A 19,721-nucleotide genomic window follows, 5' to 3' on the forward strand; every position below is an offset into this window, starting at 1 on the left:
AACTATTTTAAGGTCTAAGGTCAAGTTCAAACCTCTAAAATCATCAATTCGGAGCTGTGGCAAAATGTTCATCTGAAAAATAATCCATTTTCATCCAATTGACCTGAAATTGATTAAGATTGCTAATTTTAATATTAATGAACTGGTCAAATTGATGTATCCATGGCAACTTTTTTCTGTGGGGGTGAGATGGATTTTGCAAGCATCGTGCTCTGCATGACGCCTTTCTTGTTTGTCTGTCTGTCTGTGTTTGTTTGTTTGTCCGCACAGAATGTGAGTATGCTTTTCTCTGCAACCATTCGTCTGACTGACGGAAATTTTTCACCATAGGAATGCCCATTCCTGTAGAATTTTTAATAACTATGACGTCATATGTCACGTGGTACTGGCACCATCTTGGAAAAAACCGAAAAACTTTTCACCTCCATATCTCTGAAACCGCTCCATGGAAAACATTGAAACATGGCTCATTGTCAAGTACTCCGCATGGGGAACAACATATGTTCATGATGATGCCACCAGTGCCTTCATTGACGTCATAATTAGACAAGTAGAACGCTTGATCCGATCAGTTTTAAATTTATTGAGTGAGATCAGCACAAACATTGTATGGGAGAATTAAATTGATGACTTCATCGTTCACGTGGTTGAGCAGCCAAATAGAATTGAACATAAATCTACATCAATAAACCACACAAACACAGCAGCTAATAAACACCACACAAAATAGAGCACACAGACACATCCTGGTGAGGGTCTGCAATCTCTGATTGCTCGTTCTTAATTAAATATGTGAAGTGATGGTGCAGTTACCACCAACTGTTGTTGAAGCTCAGTCGTGCCAAGGAAGGACTTCGCATGACGGAGGATGCCCAGTCAGCGTCTGGCTTTGTAGGCCAGCTTGGCAATGTGGTTTTCCCAGGAAAGATCATGGCAGATAGTGAGGCCCAAAATCTTGAGTGACAGAACGTCTTCAAGAGGATTGTTCAGAAAGTAGATGGGAGGGTTGTCCAGATGGTCTTTTTGGAGAGAAAAAGTGAGAGTGTGAGATTTGTCAGGATTGAAAGACATGTTCCACTTGTTTGACTAGTTTGTGATTTTATCCAGGTCTGCAGAGAGTAAAGAGGCTGCTGCCTGCCGACCTGTGGGTTGAGATATGGAGCGGCAGAGAGTGGAGTCATCAGCAAAGAGATAGAGAGCATTTTCCAGAGAGTCGGAGAGATCATTAATGAAGCCCAGAAAAAGCACTTGGTCCAGAGCCCTGTCCTGAGGAAGTCCAGCCTGAACAGGAAGAAGTGATGAGAGAATTTCATTTAAAGCCACACGTTGACTACGACAGGAGAGGAAGACTGCGAGCCATGAGTGGAGATTTCAATGGACACCATAAGAGGAGTGTTTGGTGAGCAGGACGGGGTGCCAGACGGTATTGAAGGCACGAGATATGTCAGGGGAGACGACTCTGATTACCTGTCTGGCGGTGAGGATTTCCATCCATGGTTGAGACAGCAGAAGCAGCATGTCCAGAGTAAAGTGACCTGGTCTGAATCCAAATTGATGATCAGAGATCAAGCCATTGGAGAAGAGGAAGGATTTGATATCCGAAGCAATGATGGATTCCATGACCTTGCTGATTGGGTGCAGGCTGATTGGTCTGTTGTTACAAGGATCTGTTTTTGCACCTTTTTAGTGTGAAGCGGAAATGTTGGCTGATTTCCAAGCAGATGGCAGATGATCTTGAGCAAAAGAAAGGGCTGATGCCGTCTGGTCCAGTTGCAGAATCAGAGTCGAAGTTTGACAGAAACTTCTCCATCTTGTCAGGAGAGAAGGACACAGAGTCCAGGAGCAGCTGGGTACGACTGGGTAATTTTGGTACAGAGAGAGACGGGTTTGGGACACAAGATTTTGAGGCAAACACAGAGTTGAGGCATTCGGCTTTGTCATGTGCGGTGTCAACTGTGCAGCCATTTGAGGTGAGGGAGGGGGTGGAGGGGGAACAAACACCAGAAACAGATTTGACCAGACGCCACCAGGATTTGGAGGAGGGAGACAGGTTTGAGAGTTCAGTCTTGAGAGTCGATATATATCGTTTCCTGGCTCTCCTGAGGGTAGACACACACTTGTTCCGAGCTTTGTGGAAGGAACTGAGATTACCTTCAGTTGGATTAGCCTTCCATGAGGCCAAGGCAAGTTGTTTCAGGACGACTGCCTCATCACAGACTTCAGTGTACCATGGACCAGAGGAAGGGTATGACAACTGAAGACGAGATAGGATAAATCTGTGCATGAGAGAGCAAATTTATTTGGAAGAATTCCCATTCCCAAGATGAGTTGTCAGATATGGGAGACCAGTCCAGAAGTTTGATGGCTGCGTGAAGACCTTGCCAGTCGGCTTGAGTGAAATGCCAGACTCGTCGATGCTGAGGAGGCTCTCTGAGAATGGCCAGAGAGATATCCACTTTAACAAGGAAATGATCAGATGAACCGATTGGAGCAGAAGAAGAAAAGCAGATATTTGCAGAGAAGTTAGTCTATAACCATGTCAAGAAGAGATGATGTACTGTTGTCTGAGTTCCAGGTCGGGAAATTGACAGATTGTGTCAGTTCCATTGAGTCACAGAAGTCCTTTGCTGAGGTGGCATGGCTGGTGAGAGAGGTACCCACACCCAGGAAGCTGGCATGATGACAGTGGAAATCGTCACATATGAGATAGAGAGAGTTGGGATGAGTGGATAGAGGTTGGTCCATGTTGATGGAGAGCAAGTTGTAAATGGAGTCATCACTGTTGGTGGACGGTACAACACACATATGAACAAAAAGGTGGGAGCGGAGGGGAAGCCGTGTAGCCAGAGGTACTCCTGGAGTTTGGGAGGTGTAAGAGCAGTACACAGAGAGTGGGGAATAGAGTTTTTAGTAAAGAGAGCAACTCCGCCACTAGGATGAGGCTCATGTCTATCATACCGAAGGAGGGAGTAACCAGGGAGAGGTACCAAAGAGTCAGGGATGTCTTGAAGGAGGAAAGTTTCTGTTAGCAGATCAAGTCTGGTTTGTGAGAAGCAATCTGTATGGAGAGATCAGTCGGGTTTGAGCGAATGCCCCGGATGTTTGAGGTCCATACCGTTAAGGAAGCAGGAGTGGTAGCATCAGGTACAAGAGATGGGAGGGGTGGGGAGAGCAGTTGACAGTGTGTCGGGGATTTCAGAAGGGCAAGGAGAGAGGGCAGGAAGATGAGGAGGACAAAATGATAGGTGGTGAAGGGATGAGGCACAGTGAAGAGTAATAGAAGGGTGGTGGGGCATCATCAGAATTGCTTGTGTAGTTTCTGAGAATAAAGCAAATACCTATTTTGGGGGGCAACCTCCCTCCCCCCTCCACCATTGATATGTTTTTTGTTTTATGCCATGAACAAACTTTGGTACATCATGGGTGTTGAAGGTTGTGGTCAAGTTTCATCGAAATTGTGCATGTAGTTTCTGAGAAGAAAGCAAATACAGTCACGTGAAAAAGTAAGTACACCCCGTGTAAAGTTTTGACTTTTTCAACATATTTCAACATACAGCTATTTGATCCTCATTTCAACAATATTGATAGATAAAGGTGATATAATATAACAAATATCATGAAACATTTACATTTTGTAGTCCATGTATAATTTAAATAAACATAAATGCAAATTTCTCATGTGGAAAAAGTAAGTTTTACCTACATTTATCACTACTTCAAATACCTAAAATTAGAGTCAGGTGCACCAGCTCAGGTGCAAATGATTAGAACATCGTTGGAGAGGATCTTGGAGGAACCAGGCTTATTTAAACTTCAGACATTTAGTTTTGTTTGCTCTTTGTTGTTGAAGTGTGCGGCATCACCATGCCTAGATCAAAAGAGCTCTCTGAGGCCTTCAGAAAGAAAGTTATAGATGCCTACGAGTCTGAGAAGGGATTTAAAAAGATCTCCAAACAATTTGAAATCAATCATTCGACTGTCCGGAAGATCATCTACAAGTAGAGAAGATTCCAAACAACTGCCAACTTGTTTAGGCCAGGCCGCCCCAGCAAGTTCAGCCCGAGAGCAGACCACAAGATGCCGAAAGAAGTCTTTAAGAACCCCAGAATGTCATCACGGGACCTACAGGTAGCTCTTGCCACTGTTGATGTCAAAGTGCACGAGTCTACCATTAGAAAGAGGCTGCACAAATTTGATCTACATGGGAGGTGTGCCAGGAGGAAACCTTTGCTGTCCAGAAAGAACATCAGGGCAAGACTAAAGTTTGCCAATGAACACCTCGGCAAAGACCAGCACTTCTGGAACAATGTGCTCTGGACAGATGAGTCAAAGGTAGAGCTATTTCGCCACAGTACCAGAAGACATGTTTGGCGAAAACCAAAGACAGCATTTGACCACAAGAACCTGATACCAACTGTAAAGCATGGTGGTGGAAATATTATGGTTTGGGGCAGCTTTGCTGCATCAGGGCCTGGGCAGCTCACCATCATAGAATCTACTATGAATTCTTCATTGTACCAGAGGGTCCTTGAGGATAATGTGAGGCCATCTGTCGGAAAGTTGAAGCTCAACCGAAGGTGGACCTTGCAACATGACAACGACCCTAAACATACCAGTAAATCCACCAAGGAATGGCTGAAAAGAAAGAAATGGAGGGTTCTGGAATGGCCAAGTCAAAGCCCGGATCAAAATCCCATCGAGATGTTGTGGGGGGATTTGAAACGAGCTGTGCATGCAAGAAACCCCTCCAACATCGCACAGCTGAAAGAATTCTGCATGGAGGAGTGGGAAAAATTTCTCCCAGTCGATGTCAGAGACTGGTAGGCAGTTATAAGAAACGCTTACTTGAGGGTGTTTCTGCCAAAGGGGGAAATACCACCTATTAGAGCCAAGGGTGCACTTACTTTTTCCACATGCGAAATTTGCATTTTTGTTTATTTAAATTATACAATGGACTACAAAATGTGAATGTTTCATGATATTTGTTATGTTATATCACCTTTATCTATCAATATTATTGAAATGAAGATCAAATAGCTGTATGTTGAAATATGTTGAAAAAGTCAAAACTTTACATGGGGTGTACTTACTTTTTCACGTGACTGTACCTATTCTGGGGGGTAACCCCCCACATAGACCACCGTAGACCCCAATTTTTTAAATGCCGGGAACAAACGTTGGTACATCACCGGTGATGAACGGAACGTTTTGGTCAAGTTTCATCGGAATTGTTTGTGTAGTTTCTGACAAGAAAGCAGATACCTATTTATTTTTGGGGAGGGGGGGGGGTAGGAGGGCAACCCCCCAATAGACCCCTCAGTGCCCAAATTTTTTAATGCCATGAACAAACTTTGGTACACCATGGGTGGTGAAGGTTGTGGAAAAGTTACATCACAATTGTGTGTGTAGTGTCTGAGAAGAAAGCAAACACCAGTTTAGGGGACAACCTCCCCTGCCCCCCTCTCCCCCGTGGACCCACCAGGGCCCTATTTTATTTAATGCCGTGAACAAAGTTTGGCACATCACGGGTGGTGAAGGTTGTGTGAAGTTTCATCGAAATCGTGTGTGTAGTTTGAGGCAAAAGCAAATTCCTATTTTGGGGGTGGGGGTTAGGGGGGGGGGTCAAACCGGGATCCACTTTGGCCACCAGTAGACCCCCTTAGACCCCGATTTTTTTTAATGCTGTAAACAAACTTTAGTCACATCATACCAAATATAATTTGTGTCAAGTTTGGTCACAATCGCATCAGTGGTTAGGAAGAAGACGTTGCAAGTGTTGATGGACTGACGGACAGACGGATGGACGACGTGCCATCGCATAAACTTCCCGGAACTACGTTCCAGGGGAGCTCATGAAAACAGATGTCGGATTGGAGCTATAATAAGGCTGTGAGGACGTTTATAACCAAAAAACATGGATCTTCTTCAAACATGTATGTTCTAGAAGTCATACCACATGATTTTAAGGCACCAACAACCCTCACACATTCCAATCAAGGGAGGCGCAAAGCACCCCTCCCTATATATTCTGTCAAGGTGCTGGTTTCTCAGTCTGCAACTTTAACATGGGGACTGAAAATACGTTTCTTGGCTTGTACTGGATGAAATCAGCTGCAAGTTTCAGAAGTAAATGCTGTACACGTCGAGGTAACATGTTCCAAATTTCAGCAACGTCTGTTTCTGAATTCTTGAGTTTTATTAAGAAAACCCTCAAATTCATGTTGGTGTCTGTCAGTCCGTCAGTCCGTCCACCCAAAATGTGTTGGCGCTCATATCTTAAAGGTTGTACATTCAAACCCGCTGAAACTTGGAATATATTTTGGCCAATATGTCTAATTAATGGCTTTCGAAACAAATTCAATATCAGTGCTCATTAAGGGGCTGGGGGGGGGGGGGGGGGGTGCGGGTGCGTTGACTTAGTAACACCATGAGCCATGAGGTAAATTAGTCAACATATATCAGTTTTTCACCAGATGTGTTTTACCAGGGCCTTCATCGACCTTGGTTGGATTGGGGATGGAGGGGAATGCGGTGGATGGTGATGGGGGTATGGTGGGGGAGAGTGGCCAAAATGGGGTCTTCAGGGACTTTTGGGTTTTCAGGGTATTTGGAGTCTTTTGTGCCTTCGGGTTATTTTGGATCTTCGGGGTATTTTGGGGCTTTTGGTTCCTCTGGGTCTTTAAGGGTTTTTGGGGTATTTTGGTTCTTTGGAGTCTTGAAGGGTCTTTTGGATCTTCAGGGTGTTTTGGGGGCTTCAGGGTATTTTGGGTCTTCAGCATATTTAAGGGTATTCTGGGTCTTTTCGGCATTTGTGGTATTTTGGGTATTTGGCGTCTTCAGGGTCTTTTTGGTATTTTGGGCCTTTAAGGGTCTTCAGTGTCTTTAAGGGTATTTTGGGTCTTCAGGGTGTTTTGGGTCTTCAGGGTCTTCATGGTGTTTTGGGTCTTCATGGTCTTTTGAGTCTTTGGGCCATTTGAGTCTTTTGGATCCTCTGGACCTTTAAGGGTATTTTGGGTCTTTGGGGGTGTTTTAGGTCTTTGGGGTCTTTTGGGTCTTCATGGTGTTTTGGGTCTTCATGGTCTTTTGAGTCTTTGGGCCATTTGAGTCTTTTGGATCCTCTGGACCTTTAAGGGTCTTTTGGTTCTTAATAATAATAATAATAATAATAATAATAATACTAATACTAATAAAGGAGTCTTATATAGCCCCATCAAGCAGAGTAAACGACCCTCATGGTGCTTTACATTATCATGCGAACGCACACACACCGCACACACACACACACACACACACACACACACACACACACACACACACACACACACACACACACACACACACACACACACACACACACACACACACAGACACACCTTCACTCTTGCCCTATTCCTCTCCCTCCCCATTCAAAACCCACAGATGTGTACTCCCCCTCCTCCTCCCCTCCCTCCCCCGCACATGTACACAGACATACTCTCGATCTCTGTCCCACCTCAAACCAAAGGGAAAACAGGACTTAGACTTTGAAAGACTTGTGAAACAGATAGGTTTTGAGGGAGGTTTTAAGGGTCTTCTGGGTATTTAAGTCTTTGGGGGTCTTTCAGGTATGTAAGGGTCTTTTGGGGTCTTCAGGGTGTTTTGGGTCTTCTGGTTATTTTGGGTCTTGAGGGTCTTTTGGGTCTTGAGGGTGTTTTGGGTCTTGAGGGTATTTTGGGTCTTGAGGGTCTTTTGGGTCTTCAGGGTGCTTTGGGTTTTCAGGGTATTTTGGGTCTTCGGGACCTTTTTGGTCTTCAGGGTCTTTTGGATCCTCTGGGTCCTTTAGGTATTTTGGGTCTTCCTGGTCTTTTGGGTCTTCGTGGTATTTTATTTTGGGTCCTTTGGGTCTTTAAGGGTATTTCGGGTATTCAGGGTCTTTAGGGTCTTCGTGGTATTTTGGGTCTTTGCAGTCTTTAAGGGTATTTTATGTCTTCGGGGGTCTTGAGGGAGACTAAAAGGGTCGTCAAAGGTCTGAGGTGTCTCAGCAGTCTAATCTAAAGGGTCAAAAGGTATATTCCAACAGTATGTGTAATTAAGAGTTCACGGACTGTGTTTTGGGTGTTAATTTTACTTGAAGAAGAAGACGTGTTGGTCACAAATAAACAAATCACCAAAAAAATTTGCTCGATTATAATAAGATATTTCGCCATGCTTTTCCCCCCTTTCCGCCGCCATGTTTCTCATCCCATTTCGTCAGAATGTTTCTCGTTCTCCTCGTCAAGCGGCAAGCGCCCAAGACATTGGGGCTGATTGAGTGACATGAGCGGATCGGCTTGTGAGTAGCGAGTGCAACTTTCAGTCGAGTAATCTCCCAATTTTTCATCATAACCTCTTTCTGTCACAGCTGGTGAAACCGCACGGAATCGGGAACGACATTGATTTTCCAGCCGCGCCTTCAAGTTCAACCGAGTCGGTCGGCTTGAGTGTGTGGAACGGCGTGTCCTCTGCGGCCTCTCATCCCGAACATATGGGCCTGCGCAGCGAATATCGTAACCTCGGATGCTGCGTTTATTTCGTACCATTGTTACCTCCGTCAGTGTGTGCTTGTTGGGTTGGTGCGCACGGTCGAGCAGAGCAACATGGCCGCGCGAACTCCGCTCCCTACAGTGAATGAGCGGGACGACCTCGGGCAGAGCAACATGGCTGCGCGAACTCAGCTCCCTACAGTGAATGAGCGGGACGACCTCGGGCAGAGCAACATGGCTGCGCGAACTCAGCTCCCTACAGTGAATGAGCGGGACGACCTCGGGCAGAGCAACATGGCCGCGCGAAGTCAGCTCCCTGCAGTGAATGAGTGGGACGACCTCGGACAGAGCAACATGGCCGCGCGAACTCAGCTCCCTACAGTGAATGAGCGGGACGACCTCGGACAGAGCAACATGGCCGCGCGAACTCGGCTCCCTACAGTGAATGAGCGGGACTGCCTCGGGCAGAGCAACATGGCCGCGCGAACTCCGCTCCCCACGGTGAACGAGCGGGACGGAGAGCACGTAAGGCGTCCGTGTCCCCTCCGCGCCTCACAGCCATTCTCTCTTTTCGTGTGCTCTTTGCTCTGGCTCTCCCGCCCCTCCTGCCTGACGTCTCCACCCATTTCTTAATCATCAGTCTTTCTGTCTGTTTCTTCAACTCACGAGAGGGACACGTACGAAGAACTCCTGTGCGTCCGCCCCTTGCGAGCTTTGTCGTGCGGCCCGGTCGACTTGATCACCTGTGGCCTGTGGGATGAAGTTGTAAGGTGATCGCGGGTAGTTCGGACGTGTAAACGGCGATAACAGGTGACCCAAGTTACCAATACCAGGGAGCGTCCTGAGGTATTTGGGGGAGGGAGGTGGGGAGTGGTTCTACCTTGTCGTCAGGGGTCAATGGGCGGCTCGGTCGCGCCTTCACACCTCATTCGCACGTCCTCGCCACATGTCCGTCTTTACCTCGGTCGTCGCTCGACATGGCTTACCTTGCGGTTTTGTAAATTGTTTGGGCGGCGCTTCCGGTACCTATCTGGGAATCCGAGCAGCCTCCGTGGGACAATAATAAAGTGGTTAAAGTTTGTCCCGGGGCGTGGAGGGAAGTCTCTCGTCGTGCTGTGTCCCGCTCTCGTACTCTTGGTGGACAGAGTTCCGCGGCGACTTTGTTGGTGTGAGCACACCTGTCACCTGTGCACGTACTTACCTGTTCGTAATGGTTCGGCACAAACAGGCGTGAACGAGCGTTCTGTGATGTTTGGGGTGTTAGTAAACCCCATTTTGTTTCGTTTATCCACAGCACGTTCCTGATATGACGACGACGTCTAAACAAGTACGTGGTGGTGGAGCTCGCTCCCGGAACTCGGCCTCTTCTGCGGCTGAAGATCAGGCACAGATTGCCAATTACCGGATCCTCAAGACGATCGGGAAGGGTAACTTCGCCAAAGTGAAGCTCGCCAGACACACTCTGACCAACAGGGAGGTGTGTAGTGTACCCTTCTACATACAAGTGTTCCCTCCCGTATCCCTGCGCTCCCCCCTCTGCCGCCCCCCCCCACCTGTGTCGCGCCCCCACCTGTGTCGCGCCCCCACCTGTGTCGCGCCCCCACCTGTGTCGCGCCCCCACCTGTGTCGCGCCCCCACCTGTGTCGCGCGCCCCCCTGCGTCGCGCGCCCCCTGCGTCGCGAGCCCCCCTGCGTCGCGAGCCCCCCAGTGTCGCGCGCCCCCCAGTGTCGCGCGCCCCCCTGTGTCGCGCGCCCCCCTGTGTCGCACGCCCCCCTGTGCCGCGCGCCCCCCTGTGTCGTGCGCCCCCCTGTGTCGCACGCCCCCCCGCGGCGCGCGCCCCCCGTGTCGCGCGCCCCCCCGTGTCGCGCGCCCCCCGTGCCGCGCGCCCCACTGCGCCACGCGCCCCCCTGCGTCGCGTGCCCCCCTGCGTCGCGTGCCCCCTGCGTCGCGCGCCCCCCTGCATCGCGCGCCCCCTGCATCGCGCCCCCCCCTGCGTCGCGCCCCCCTGCGTCGCGTGCCCCCCCTGCGGCGCGTGCCCCCCTGCGTCGCGAGCCCCCCTGCGTCGCGTGCCCCCCTGCGTCGCGAGCCCCCCTGCATCGCGAGCCCCCCTGCATCGCGAGCCCCCCTGCATCGCGAGCCCCCCAGTGTCGCGCCCCCTGTGGTGCGTGCCCCCCTGTGTCGCGTGCCCCCCTGTGTCGCGTGCCCCCCTGTGTCGCGTGCCCCCTGTGTCGCGTGCCCCCCTGTGTCGCGCGCCCCCCTGTGTCGCGTGCCCCCCTGTGTCGCGTGCCCCCCTGTGTCGCGTGCCCCCCTGTGTCGCGCGCCCCCCTGTGTCGTGCGCCCCCCTGTGCCCCCCCCCCCGTGTCGCGCCACCCCCCCGTGTCGCGCCATCCCCGTGTCGCGCACCCCCCTACCCCCCCTACCCCACCCCCCCGTGTCAACCCCCCCCCCCCCATGTCGCACCCCCCCACCCCCCCGTGTCGCGCCACCCTCTCCCCACCCCGTGCCGCGCCACCCTCAGTGTCACGACCCCTCCCGTGTCGCGCCACCCCCCGTGTGTCGCCCTCTGCCGCATTCCCATGGTGCTCCGCTCCCCTTCTGCTGCACTCCTGTGGTCCTGCGCTCCCACTCTGCCGCTCCCACTCTGCCGCTCCCTATTTGCTGCGCTCCCGTGGCCTTGCGCTCCCCCTCTGCTGCGCTCCCCCTCTGCTGTGCTCCAACTCTGCCGCTTTCCCATGGCCCTGCGCTCCCCCTCTGCTGCGCTCCCGTGGCCCTGCGCTCCCCCTTTGCTGCGCTCCCCCTTTGCTGCACTCCCGTTAGGGTGCATCAAACGCCCCTATGTCAAGAAAACAATCTGTCCCCAATTTTATTTTGTTCCAGTCATAAAATAAAGTTCCTATGCAAAATTTGGTAAGGTTTTGATATCATCTTCTGGGTCCACCTCAGCAAATTAGATTTTGAGTCGGTAGTATCAGAGTCAGAAATTTGACACGCAGCTGTTTTGAGGCCCATAAATAAAAATGAAAGGATTGACCGATTGCTACATACAATAGCTCTTTGGAAAGGTATTATTGTGCTCTGTAGCAATATATTAATCATCATAGGGATAGGGATATAATTCACTTATACACAAATAGTCAAAATCATGATTTTATTGGTATAATCATATGTATTATAGATACCAGAATGATATAATTTTTATTACAGTAGAATCATATATACACAATCTTAGCATTTATCATCTTAATACGAGTACATCTGACTATGGATGAACATGAAAATAGAAACAAAACAAAGATACTGTAGTTTTCATGGATATTTCTGACAGTTTAGTCTTGAGCTGCTCGCTTTCGAAGATTCGGTTTCTCCTTGCGGTTGTGCTCAACAACTTGTAGCACATTTTGGTAGTGGTCTTCACTTCTGGCTGCTGAAAGGAAGTCAGAGCTAAGCTTAACTCCCCTTTCTGCAAAGTCATTCACCACATTCAAGGCTTCAACATTAGTCCATGATGTCTGGTAGGCTGCAGAGTTAGTCCATTCTTGAACATCGGTAACTAGAAATGCCCAGTCAAGCTTCAGATGATGAAATAGGTACCATGAATCTGGTCCAACAAAATCAGCCAGAGTGGTCTTCTCAGTCAAGTCATCAGGAAATCTGGGCTTTCCAAACCCAGTACCAAACCGTCCTTGTGGGTTGGTTACTGGAAAATCTGGCTGAACCTCCAGAAGTCTGTCTGCCAGAGCATGGCGATGGTCATGAGGAACAACTGAGCTGAAGAGGGCAAGTGGAACCATCTCTTCTGTGAGGTACCAGAGATGTCGTTTGAAGGCTTTCAGGGCACTTCTTGAGATTCCAGCATTGACAGCTTCATACTGTTTCAGTTTGGAGATGAGCTGCAGGTCATATCATGGGGCATCGGTGACAGAGGTACATGTCATCCACCAGGAGCTGTATACTAGAGTGACAAACGTGACAAATTCTCTGATCTTTGGCACTTGTTTTTCTGTGGTAATTGTACCTGCTGGAAGATCAGCGATTTGTTTTTCGAAGAGACATAATTTGATTGAGTAGAGGAGCTTCGCCTTCCATCTGGCTTTATGCAGTGCACCAGGACGCTTGAAGGTTATTTGATGTTCAGCTACTTCACCATCAAGGAATACAGTACACCGATCAACAAATTCCAAATAATCATCACATCTTAGAGATTGCTCGGTGTGACAGAGTCTGAGAACATTATTTTGCCAGTCACTTGTCAAACTTGTTGCTGCTTCATTTAGTTGAGATGGATCAAATCGTGAAAGTGGTTCATTGAATGTGTGTGGAAACATTTCAAAGTTCTTGCGAAACCTTGAGAAGAGGAAGATATCTGGTGACTTAGATGCTTCAACTTTAAGATCAGTAAAAATGTGCGTAAGAATGACTTCACCAATGTGGTGTCTGCAGCCTGACCACAGAAGAGCTTTGTTAAGCCGTTGTTGAATTGTTACACAAGCTGCACTGATGTGGCCGGTGTTAGATGCAGTTGTGTCAAATGTCAAGTTGACAACATTCTCTTGGCAGTTCCATGATTCAAGTAGGTTATTAGTCAGCTGAGCAATTATATCTCCAGACTTAGTCTGTTCCAGGCTTGTAGGATGGAACACCCAGCAGCGTCATATCAGTTTGAGAACCCAAAAGCACAGCCAGGCGTTCTTCAAAAGTGTTTTGGTTAGTTAAGCATGGAAGCAGCTTTGAGTCCCAGTGCAACGTAGCAAGCTTCGGAGGTATCCATTTGTCCTTACAGGTAGTAGCAATATGCTGTCCAATTTTGCGTCTTGATTTATCTGCTGTAGCATATGATGTTGACACCTTCGCTACATCCCCTCCTGTTTCTTCAATAAGAGCTTCTGTGAAAGCAGCCTGTTGGGTTGGTGTCATCTTCATCCTTGTTGCCAGTGAAACAAGACTGGGCCTCTTCAGGATGTCATGTGGAATGAAAACTGATGTGCCAGGTCTAACTAAACGATGATGACTTCTTGAGGTTGTTGGTGTGCTTGTTGAAGGTCCAAGAGTTACTTCTTCATCACTGTCACTAATATTATACACAGTGGTTGTAGTATTTATGTTGAACTCCAGCTCCATACTTTCTCGCCTCTCTGATTCTTTTTCCTCGCGGTTCACTTTACGCTGCATCTTATCTGCCAACAGTTTATCTTGGCAGCCAAATGTTGCACAGCGATCTGTCTTCATAGATTCCAGGAATGCTAAGTCTTCAGGATTCTTGATGTGAGAACTAGCATCATTGGGCCACAAGGGAAATGTCTCCATAAATTTCATCTCCATTTGATTCACCTTTGTGATGCTTGCTGGAGTTGTTCTTCGGTTGATAGGGATTGATCTAAGCTTGGAATTATCATCTGCAAGTTTGATAATTTTCTCAATAGCCTTGCGTTCAGAGATGATAGGAATATTAGCCTTGCCATAAAATGGTGTCACTTTCTGCAGTACAAGCTTTGCTGATTCCCACCGAGAGCGTCGTTCAAGTTTGCCATCTTCCGTGTGCCACATGAAACAACGTAGTACTTGTAAACAAGTTGGAAGTCTGGTGCCATTGATCTGGGAATCTTGTTCAGTTATGGCACTTCCAAGACCAAACACCTTGGTGGACTCTCTTGTTGCAACAGATGCTTTCTTTACTGTGCCATCCATTGTTTTATCTGAAAGAAAAAGGTAGTATTCGTAACAATAATGTCATTTCATAATTATGTACAACAAATAAATCAATTATCCAATTTTATTAGAGTATAGCCTAATAATTGTTTTAATCATCTTGTCTAGTTAAAAGATCTCTGTAAAGACAAGATGACTACAACATTCAGGATATTCTTTAATTTATATATTATATTTTTAAAATACTCTTCATTTAGCTTCATATCCATATTTTGAAAAAAATCATTATTTTGACTATTTGTATATAAATGAATTGTATCCCTATCCCTATGATGATGATATATTGCTACAGAGCACAATAATACCTTTACAAAGAGTTATTATATGTAGCAATCAGTCAATCCTTTCATTTTTATTTACTAGGGCATGCCCGTACTATATATATATCTAAAAGTATATCCCCCCCCCCTCTATTTACATGCAATGGTTTGGTCCAAAGCTAACGGCTTGCGAGTACGGTGACAATCCCCCCCCTCTATTTACATGAAATGGTTTGGTCCAAAGCTAACGGCTAGCGGAGTTTGGTAAAGAAATCGCCATAGCGTGCACAAATGCGCAGGAAAGCGAAAGAATCGCAAATTAGTTTTAATTAGTTGTAAAACATAGTTTAACGCCAACATAGCGGCAACATAGTTTGCCAACGTGAAATAAATGAATACGCTCTCAAATGTGCCAAAAAAAAAAAAAAACGCTACCCGTACGCTCTACCCCGCCCGTACGCCCGTAAACAAAAAAAACAACGCTCTTCGCTTCCGCCCTTCGCTCTGACTGAATTGGGAGAAATAATGCGCATAAGAAATCGAGAAATTATTATTTTCTCCGGAAGAAATCGAATTACGTACCGTAATGGCGCACGCGCTGGGCTCAGCATCAGCTCGCTCTCACATCGGCCACGCCTACGCAATAACGCGTTCTGTGATTGGATGCCGGAAGTGCAGTCCTCACTGTCCGGAAGGTCGTATATCGCAGTTACGATGAATCGCAAATTAGTTTTTATTAGTTTTAAAACATAGTTTAACGGCAACATAGTTTGCAAACGTGAAATAAATGAATACGCTCTCAAATGTGCCATCCGAGGCAGAGTGTGTCCGCCACGTTCGGCACACGCGATAGCTCGCTGCTCTCTGATTGGTTGAATCGTTTTTTGGACATAGCTCGGTAAGTAATTGTCCGATTAATATGAAACCTTGAAAAGGCACATCCTCGGGTCCCCAGCAATATACCTGGCAAGTTTCAAGTATATCGGACCGGTAGTTGTCGAGAAACAGCGGTCACAGACATACAAACAAACAAACAAACGTACAAACAAACATACACACAGAGATTAGTGGAATTATAGATAGATGGGCCTCAAAACAGCTGCGTGTCAAATTTCCAACTCTGATACCACCGACTCAAAATATGAAATGGTGAGGTGGACCCAGAAGATGATGTCCAAACCTTACCAAATTTTGCATAGCAACTTTATTTTATGATTGGAACAAAATAAAATTTGGGACAGATCAATCCAACATCTTTTTTAAAATAGTTGGGCGTTTGATGCACCCTAACTCCCGTGGCCCTGCGCTCCGCCTCTGCTGCGCACCCGTGGCCCTGCGCTCCCACTCTGCCGCTCTCCCGTGGCCTTGAGCTCCCCCTCTGCTGCGCTCCCACTCTGCTGTGCTCCCGTGGACCTGCGCTCCCTCTCTGCTGTGCTTCCGTGGCCTTGAGCTCCCCCTCGGCTGCGCTCCCCCTTTGCTGCGCTCCCATGGCCCTGCGCTCCCGTGGCCCTGCGCTCCCACTCTGCTGTGCTCCCGTGGCCCTGCGCTCCCATGGCCCTGCGCTCCCGTGGCCTTGCGCTCCCACTCTCCCACTCTCCCACTCTGCCGCTCTCCCGCTCTCCCGTGGCCCTGTGCTCCCCCTTTGCTGCGCTCCCATGGCCCTGCACTCCGCCTCTGCTGTGCTCCCGTGGCCCTGCGCTCCCTCTCTGCTGTGCTCCCGTGGCCCTGCACTCCCATGGCCCTGCACTCCCATGGCCCTGCTCTCCCTCTCTGCTGTGCTCCCCCTCTGTTGCGCTCCCCCTCTGTTGCGCTCCCCCTCTGCTGCGCTCCCCCTCTGCTGCGCTCCCCCTCTGCTGTGCTCCCGTGGCCCTGCGCTCCCGTGGCCCTGTGCTCCCTCTCTGCTATGCTCCCTCTCTGCTGCCATCCCCCTCTGCTGCGCTCACCCTTTGCTGCGCTCCCATGGCCCTGTGCTCCCCCTTTGCTGCGCTCCCGTGGCCCTGCACTCCGCCTCTGCTGTGCTCCCGTGGCCCTGCGCTCCCTCTCTGCTGTGCTCCTGTGGCCCTGCGCTCCCGTAGCCCTGCACTCCCATGGCCCTGCACTCCTTCTCTGCTGTGCTCCTGTGGCCCTGCGCTCCCATGGCCCTGCACTCCCATGGCCCTGCACTCCCATGGCCCTGCTCTCCCCCTCTGCTGCGCTCCCTTGGCCCTGCGCTCCCTCTCTGCTGCGCTCCCGTGGCCCTGCACTCCCGTGGCCCTCTGCTCCCTCTCTGCTACGCTCCCTCTCTGCTGCCATCCACCTCTGCTGCTCTCCCCCTCTGCTGCTCTCCCCCTCTGCTGCCCTCCATGTTGTTCCTTGCTAACCAATTTCTTTTTCCTTCCTTTTTTTTTTTCTTGTTAGGTTGCCATCAAAATAATTGACAAAACACAGTTGAATCCTTCAAGTTTGCAAAAGGTGAGGTTCAGTTTTGTTTTTTGATGTGTGTATTTACAAGTTTGTGTAACTAGTAGTTAGGCAGCTTAGCAATTTTTGGGGGAATGACTTTACAAAAGTAGCATTTTTATTTTAGTGGTTCATTGGACCATATGCAATAGAATTTTTTTTTTTTTTTTTTTTTTTTGTATACAAGATCGAGGCTCGTGAAAGAGCGAACATTAATCACACAGAAAGACAAACCGACACATAAAACATATAACATCGGGAGCGGTAGACAAGATGGGGAGAGAGGGGGATGACACAAACACAACATTTGAGAGCAGGGACTGAGGGACTGAGAGACATGGAGACATCGAGAGATCTGTGAGAGGGAGAGGGCTTTGGGGGTGGGGGGGGGCATGGGAAAGGGGGTGGCATGGGAAAGGGGGGGGGGGTGGGAGAGGTATAAAACATATGGACACTGCCAGGACTTCCAGGAAAGAAGTTGGAATTTCAAACAAGGTGGATCTGGGGTGAATTAGCGGGGGTAGAAAAGATCAAGGTTTTGGATGGGGGAAGATAACAGATGGTGGTGAACAGCTGTTTTAAAGACCTGGAGGGAGGAGTGGGATTGAAGGGAGTGAGGGAGTTTATTCCAGAGGCGGGAGAAAAGAGGAATGAAAGAGTGAAGGTGAGCAGACAGCCGAGATTTCGGCAGTTTAACCATCAGAGGGTTGCTGGCAGATCTTGTGCGACCTGTAGGAATTAGGCAAGACATAGGATCGGAGGATCGGAGGTTATCGATTAGGATCGGAGGGAGGCAAGACATATACAGTGTTTGCCTTTTGCGCAAATACGACTCACACAGCATAATATCGAGCAATACATTTATGCGAATAAATCATCAGCTATTGGAGTTGGACTAAAATCGTAAATACATAAATTGCTGGACAAATTACCTTGAACAACATGTTGTCTGTTCTAAAGCTATATTGTCATTACATCCTTGTAGTTGCATACATGTTAGATATATGAGAGGTGCGCGAGTCACAAGTATAACACATTTGTATGAACACTCGGTATTATATTACTAATTATTATTGCATGGAAGCGTAAGATTTATTATGCAGGCATGCACAAGTTTTACAAATAACACTGCATGTAATGAAATAAAAGTTAGCCTCCTTGTTGAAAATATATACATAATTGGTTTTTTTCCTTGGGTTTTGTCCAATAAAAAGGTGAAGAACACTGTATATTTCTTGCCTCCGGTCCTAAATATATTGTATATGGTCTGATGGACCACCAAAATAAAAATGGCGCTTTTGTCAACCCGTTCCCCATTTTCGATAAATATGCTGCTAAGCTGCCTGACTACAGTGGGATACTGGTTTTGAAAGATTAGTTTTTGTAATTTATATTCACTTTCAATTGACTAGTGCAATATTACGTGCCCCTCCCCACTAAGAGAGCTGGTTGATCTCGAGGTCCTGTACACCAGGAGTAGCGATTTGGTGTGTCCTGGGCACCATTTGGTATCCATTGAATAAGCAGAGACTGCTGCATGGCGAGTGCATCCCTCTAGTCTAGGCCATCCTGCCTGGTGTTGGGCTCGCGGCTAGGGTGCCAGCTTAGGATCCTAGGATCCTGAGTTTGAATCCCGGTCGATCGCTGAATTAACGCCAGGGGGGTTGACTCAGCCTGTCATCCTTCCGAGGTCGGCTAATTGAGTACCAGTTCACTGGTAATTCCCTGTTTGTCGTAAAAGGTGCCAAAAAGGGTTGGTGGCAGGAAGGGCATCCAGCCGTAAAACATTGCTTCAAAAAGGGGACCAAAAAACAACAACAACCACGGTGCCCGAAAAAGGCCAACCCCCGCTTTGCGGGGAAAAATGGCCTCTAAAAGGTTTTTTTTTTTTTTTTTTTAAATTGACTTGTGCAATATTACGTACCCCTCCCCACTAAGAGAGCAGGTTGATCTCGAGGTCCTGTACACCAGGAGTAGCGATTTGGTGTGTCCTGGGCACCATTTGGTATCCATTGAATAAGCAGAGACTGCTGCATGGCGAGTGCATCCCTCTAGTCTAGGCCATCCTGCCAGCTCCGGCATGTAGCTTGTATCTTGGTTTTAAATGTTTTTTTCTGCGTCCGTTGTCTCCTGCCCCTCTAATGGATGGAAATGTCTCCTGATAGTTGCCAACATCCTTAGCCTACAGGTATGTGATTTGCTACAAACAGGTGTGAATCGAAATGACATCTGAAATGTGAGTTTGTGCACGCTGAACGTGCATGAACCATTCGCTCTATTCAAACTGCGCAGACTGTCCAGCCGGGGGGATTTGCACTCGGTCAAACTATGAAGGATGACTGTGCAAGCGATGGTTGAGTGGTATGGAAATTTGATCATGTGGACATGAAATGCCACGAAGGGTGGATTCGACTACCCGGAGAGCCAGTGAACGGGCGGTGGAACGTTGCCTCCGAGTTCCTGTACCCTCTTCGCACATGGCAATGTTCCTCAGAGCTTTTGACTCAGCAGCAGAAATAATTGCTGGATGTGATGCAGTAGGTGCGGCCTACATCGAGCAGCATTACACTCCACGCGTGTTACAAATGTCCTGCGTGTCGACGGTTGAGAAGTGCGAGATAATGATATTGCTTTGTGGAGCCAACTGCAATAATATCCGTCTCTTGGGACTTGCTTTGAAATTCAGTCTTACCTGGATGGGTCTTTGCTTATAATATGTATGGTGAAACGTATAATCTCTCATGACTGAACCCACCTTTTGAGTTGGACAAGTGAGATTATTGGGTATTTGACATATGATCACGAGAGCAAACTC

General features: G+C 48.2%; 1 protein-coding gene across 8 annotated transcripts in view; it reads left to right on the forward strand.

Annotated features, from left to right (window-relative positions):
- Positions 1-8,203: 8,203 nt before the first annotated feature.
- The window catches only part of LOC137435598 (MAP/microtubule affinity-regulating kinase 3), a 174,721-nt gene continuing 163,203 nt past the window's right edge, over positions 8,204-19,721 (forward strand). Inside the window, exons 1-3 of one of the 8 annotated variants that reach the window (XM_078784145.1) lie at positions 8,204-9,026; positions 9,796-9,978; positions 16,865-16,918. In XM_078784145.1, the coding sequence (XP_078640271.1) occupies positions 8,616-9,026; positions 9,796-9,978; positions 16,865-16,918 (648 nt within the window). In that variant the 5' untranslated portion in view covers positions 8,204-8,615. Of the gene's footprint in view, positions 9,348-9,390; positions 9,670-9,795; positions 9,979-16,864; positions 16,919-19,721 lie in introns of those variants that run through there. The other 7 variants (XM_078784146.1, XM_078784147.1, XM_078784149.1 and 4 more) reach the window with 7 other exon arrangements.

The sequence above is a fragment of the Myxine glutinosa genome, chromosome 9 (genome assembly GCF_964187855.1).
Source record: "Myxine glutinosa chromosome 9, kmMyxGlut1.1, whole genome shotgun sequence".
Lineage (NCBI taxonomy): Eukaryota > Metazoa > Chordata > Myxini > Myxiniformes > Myxinidae > Myxine > Myxine glutinosa.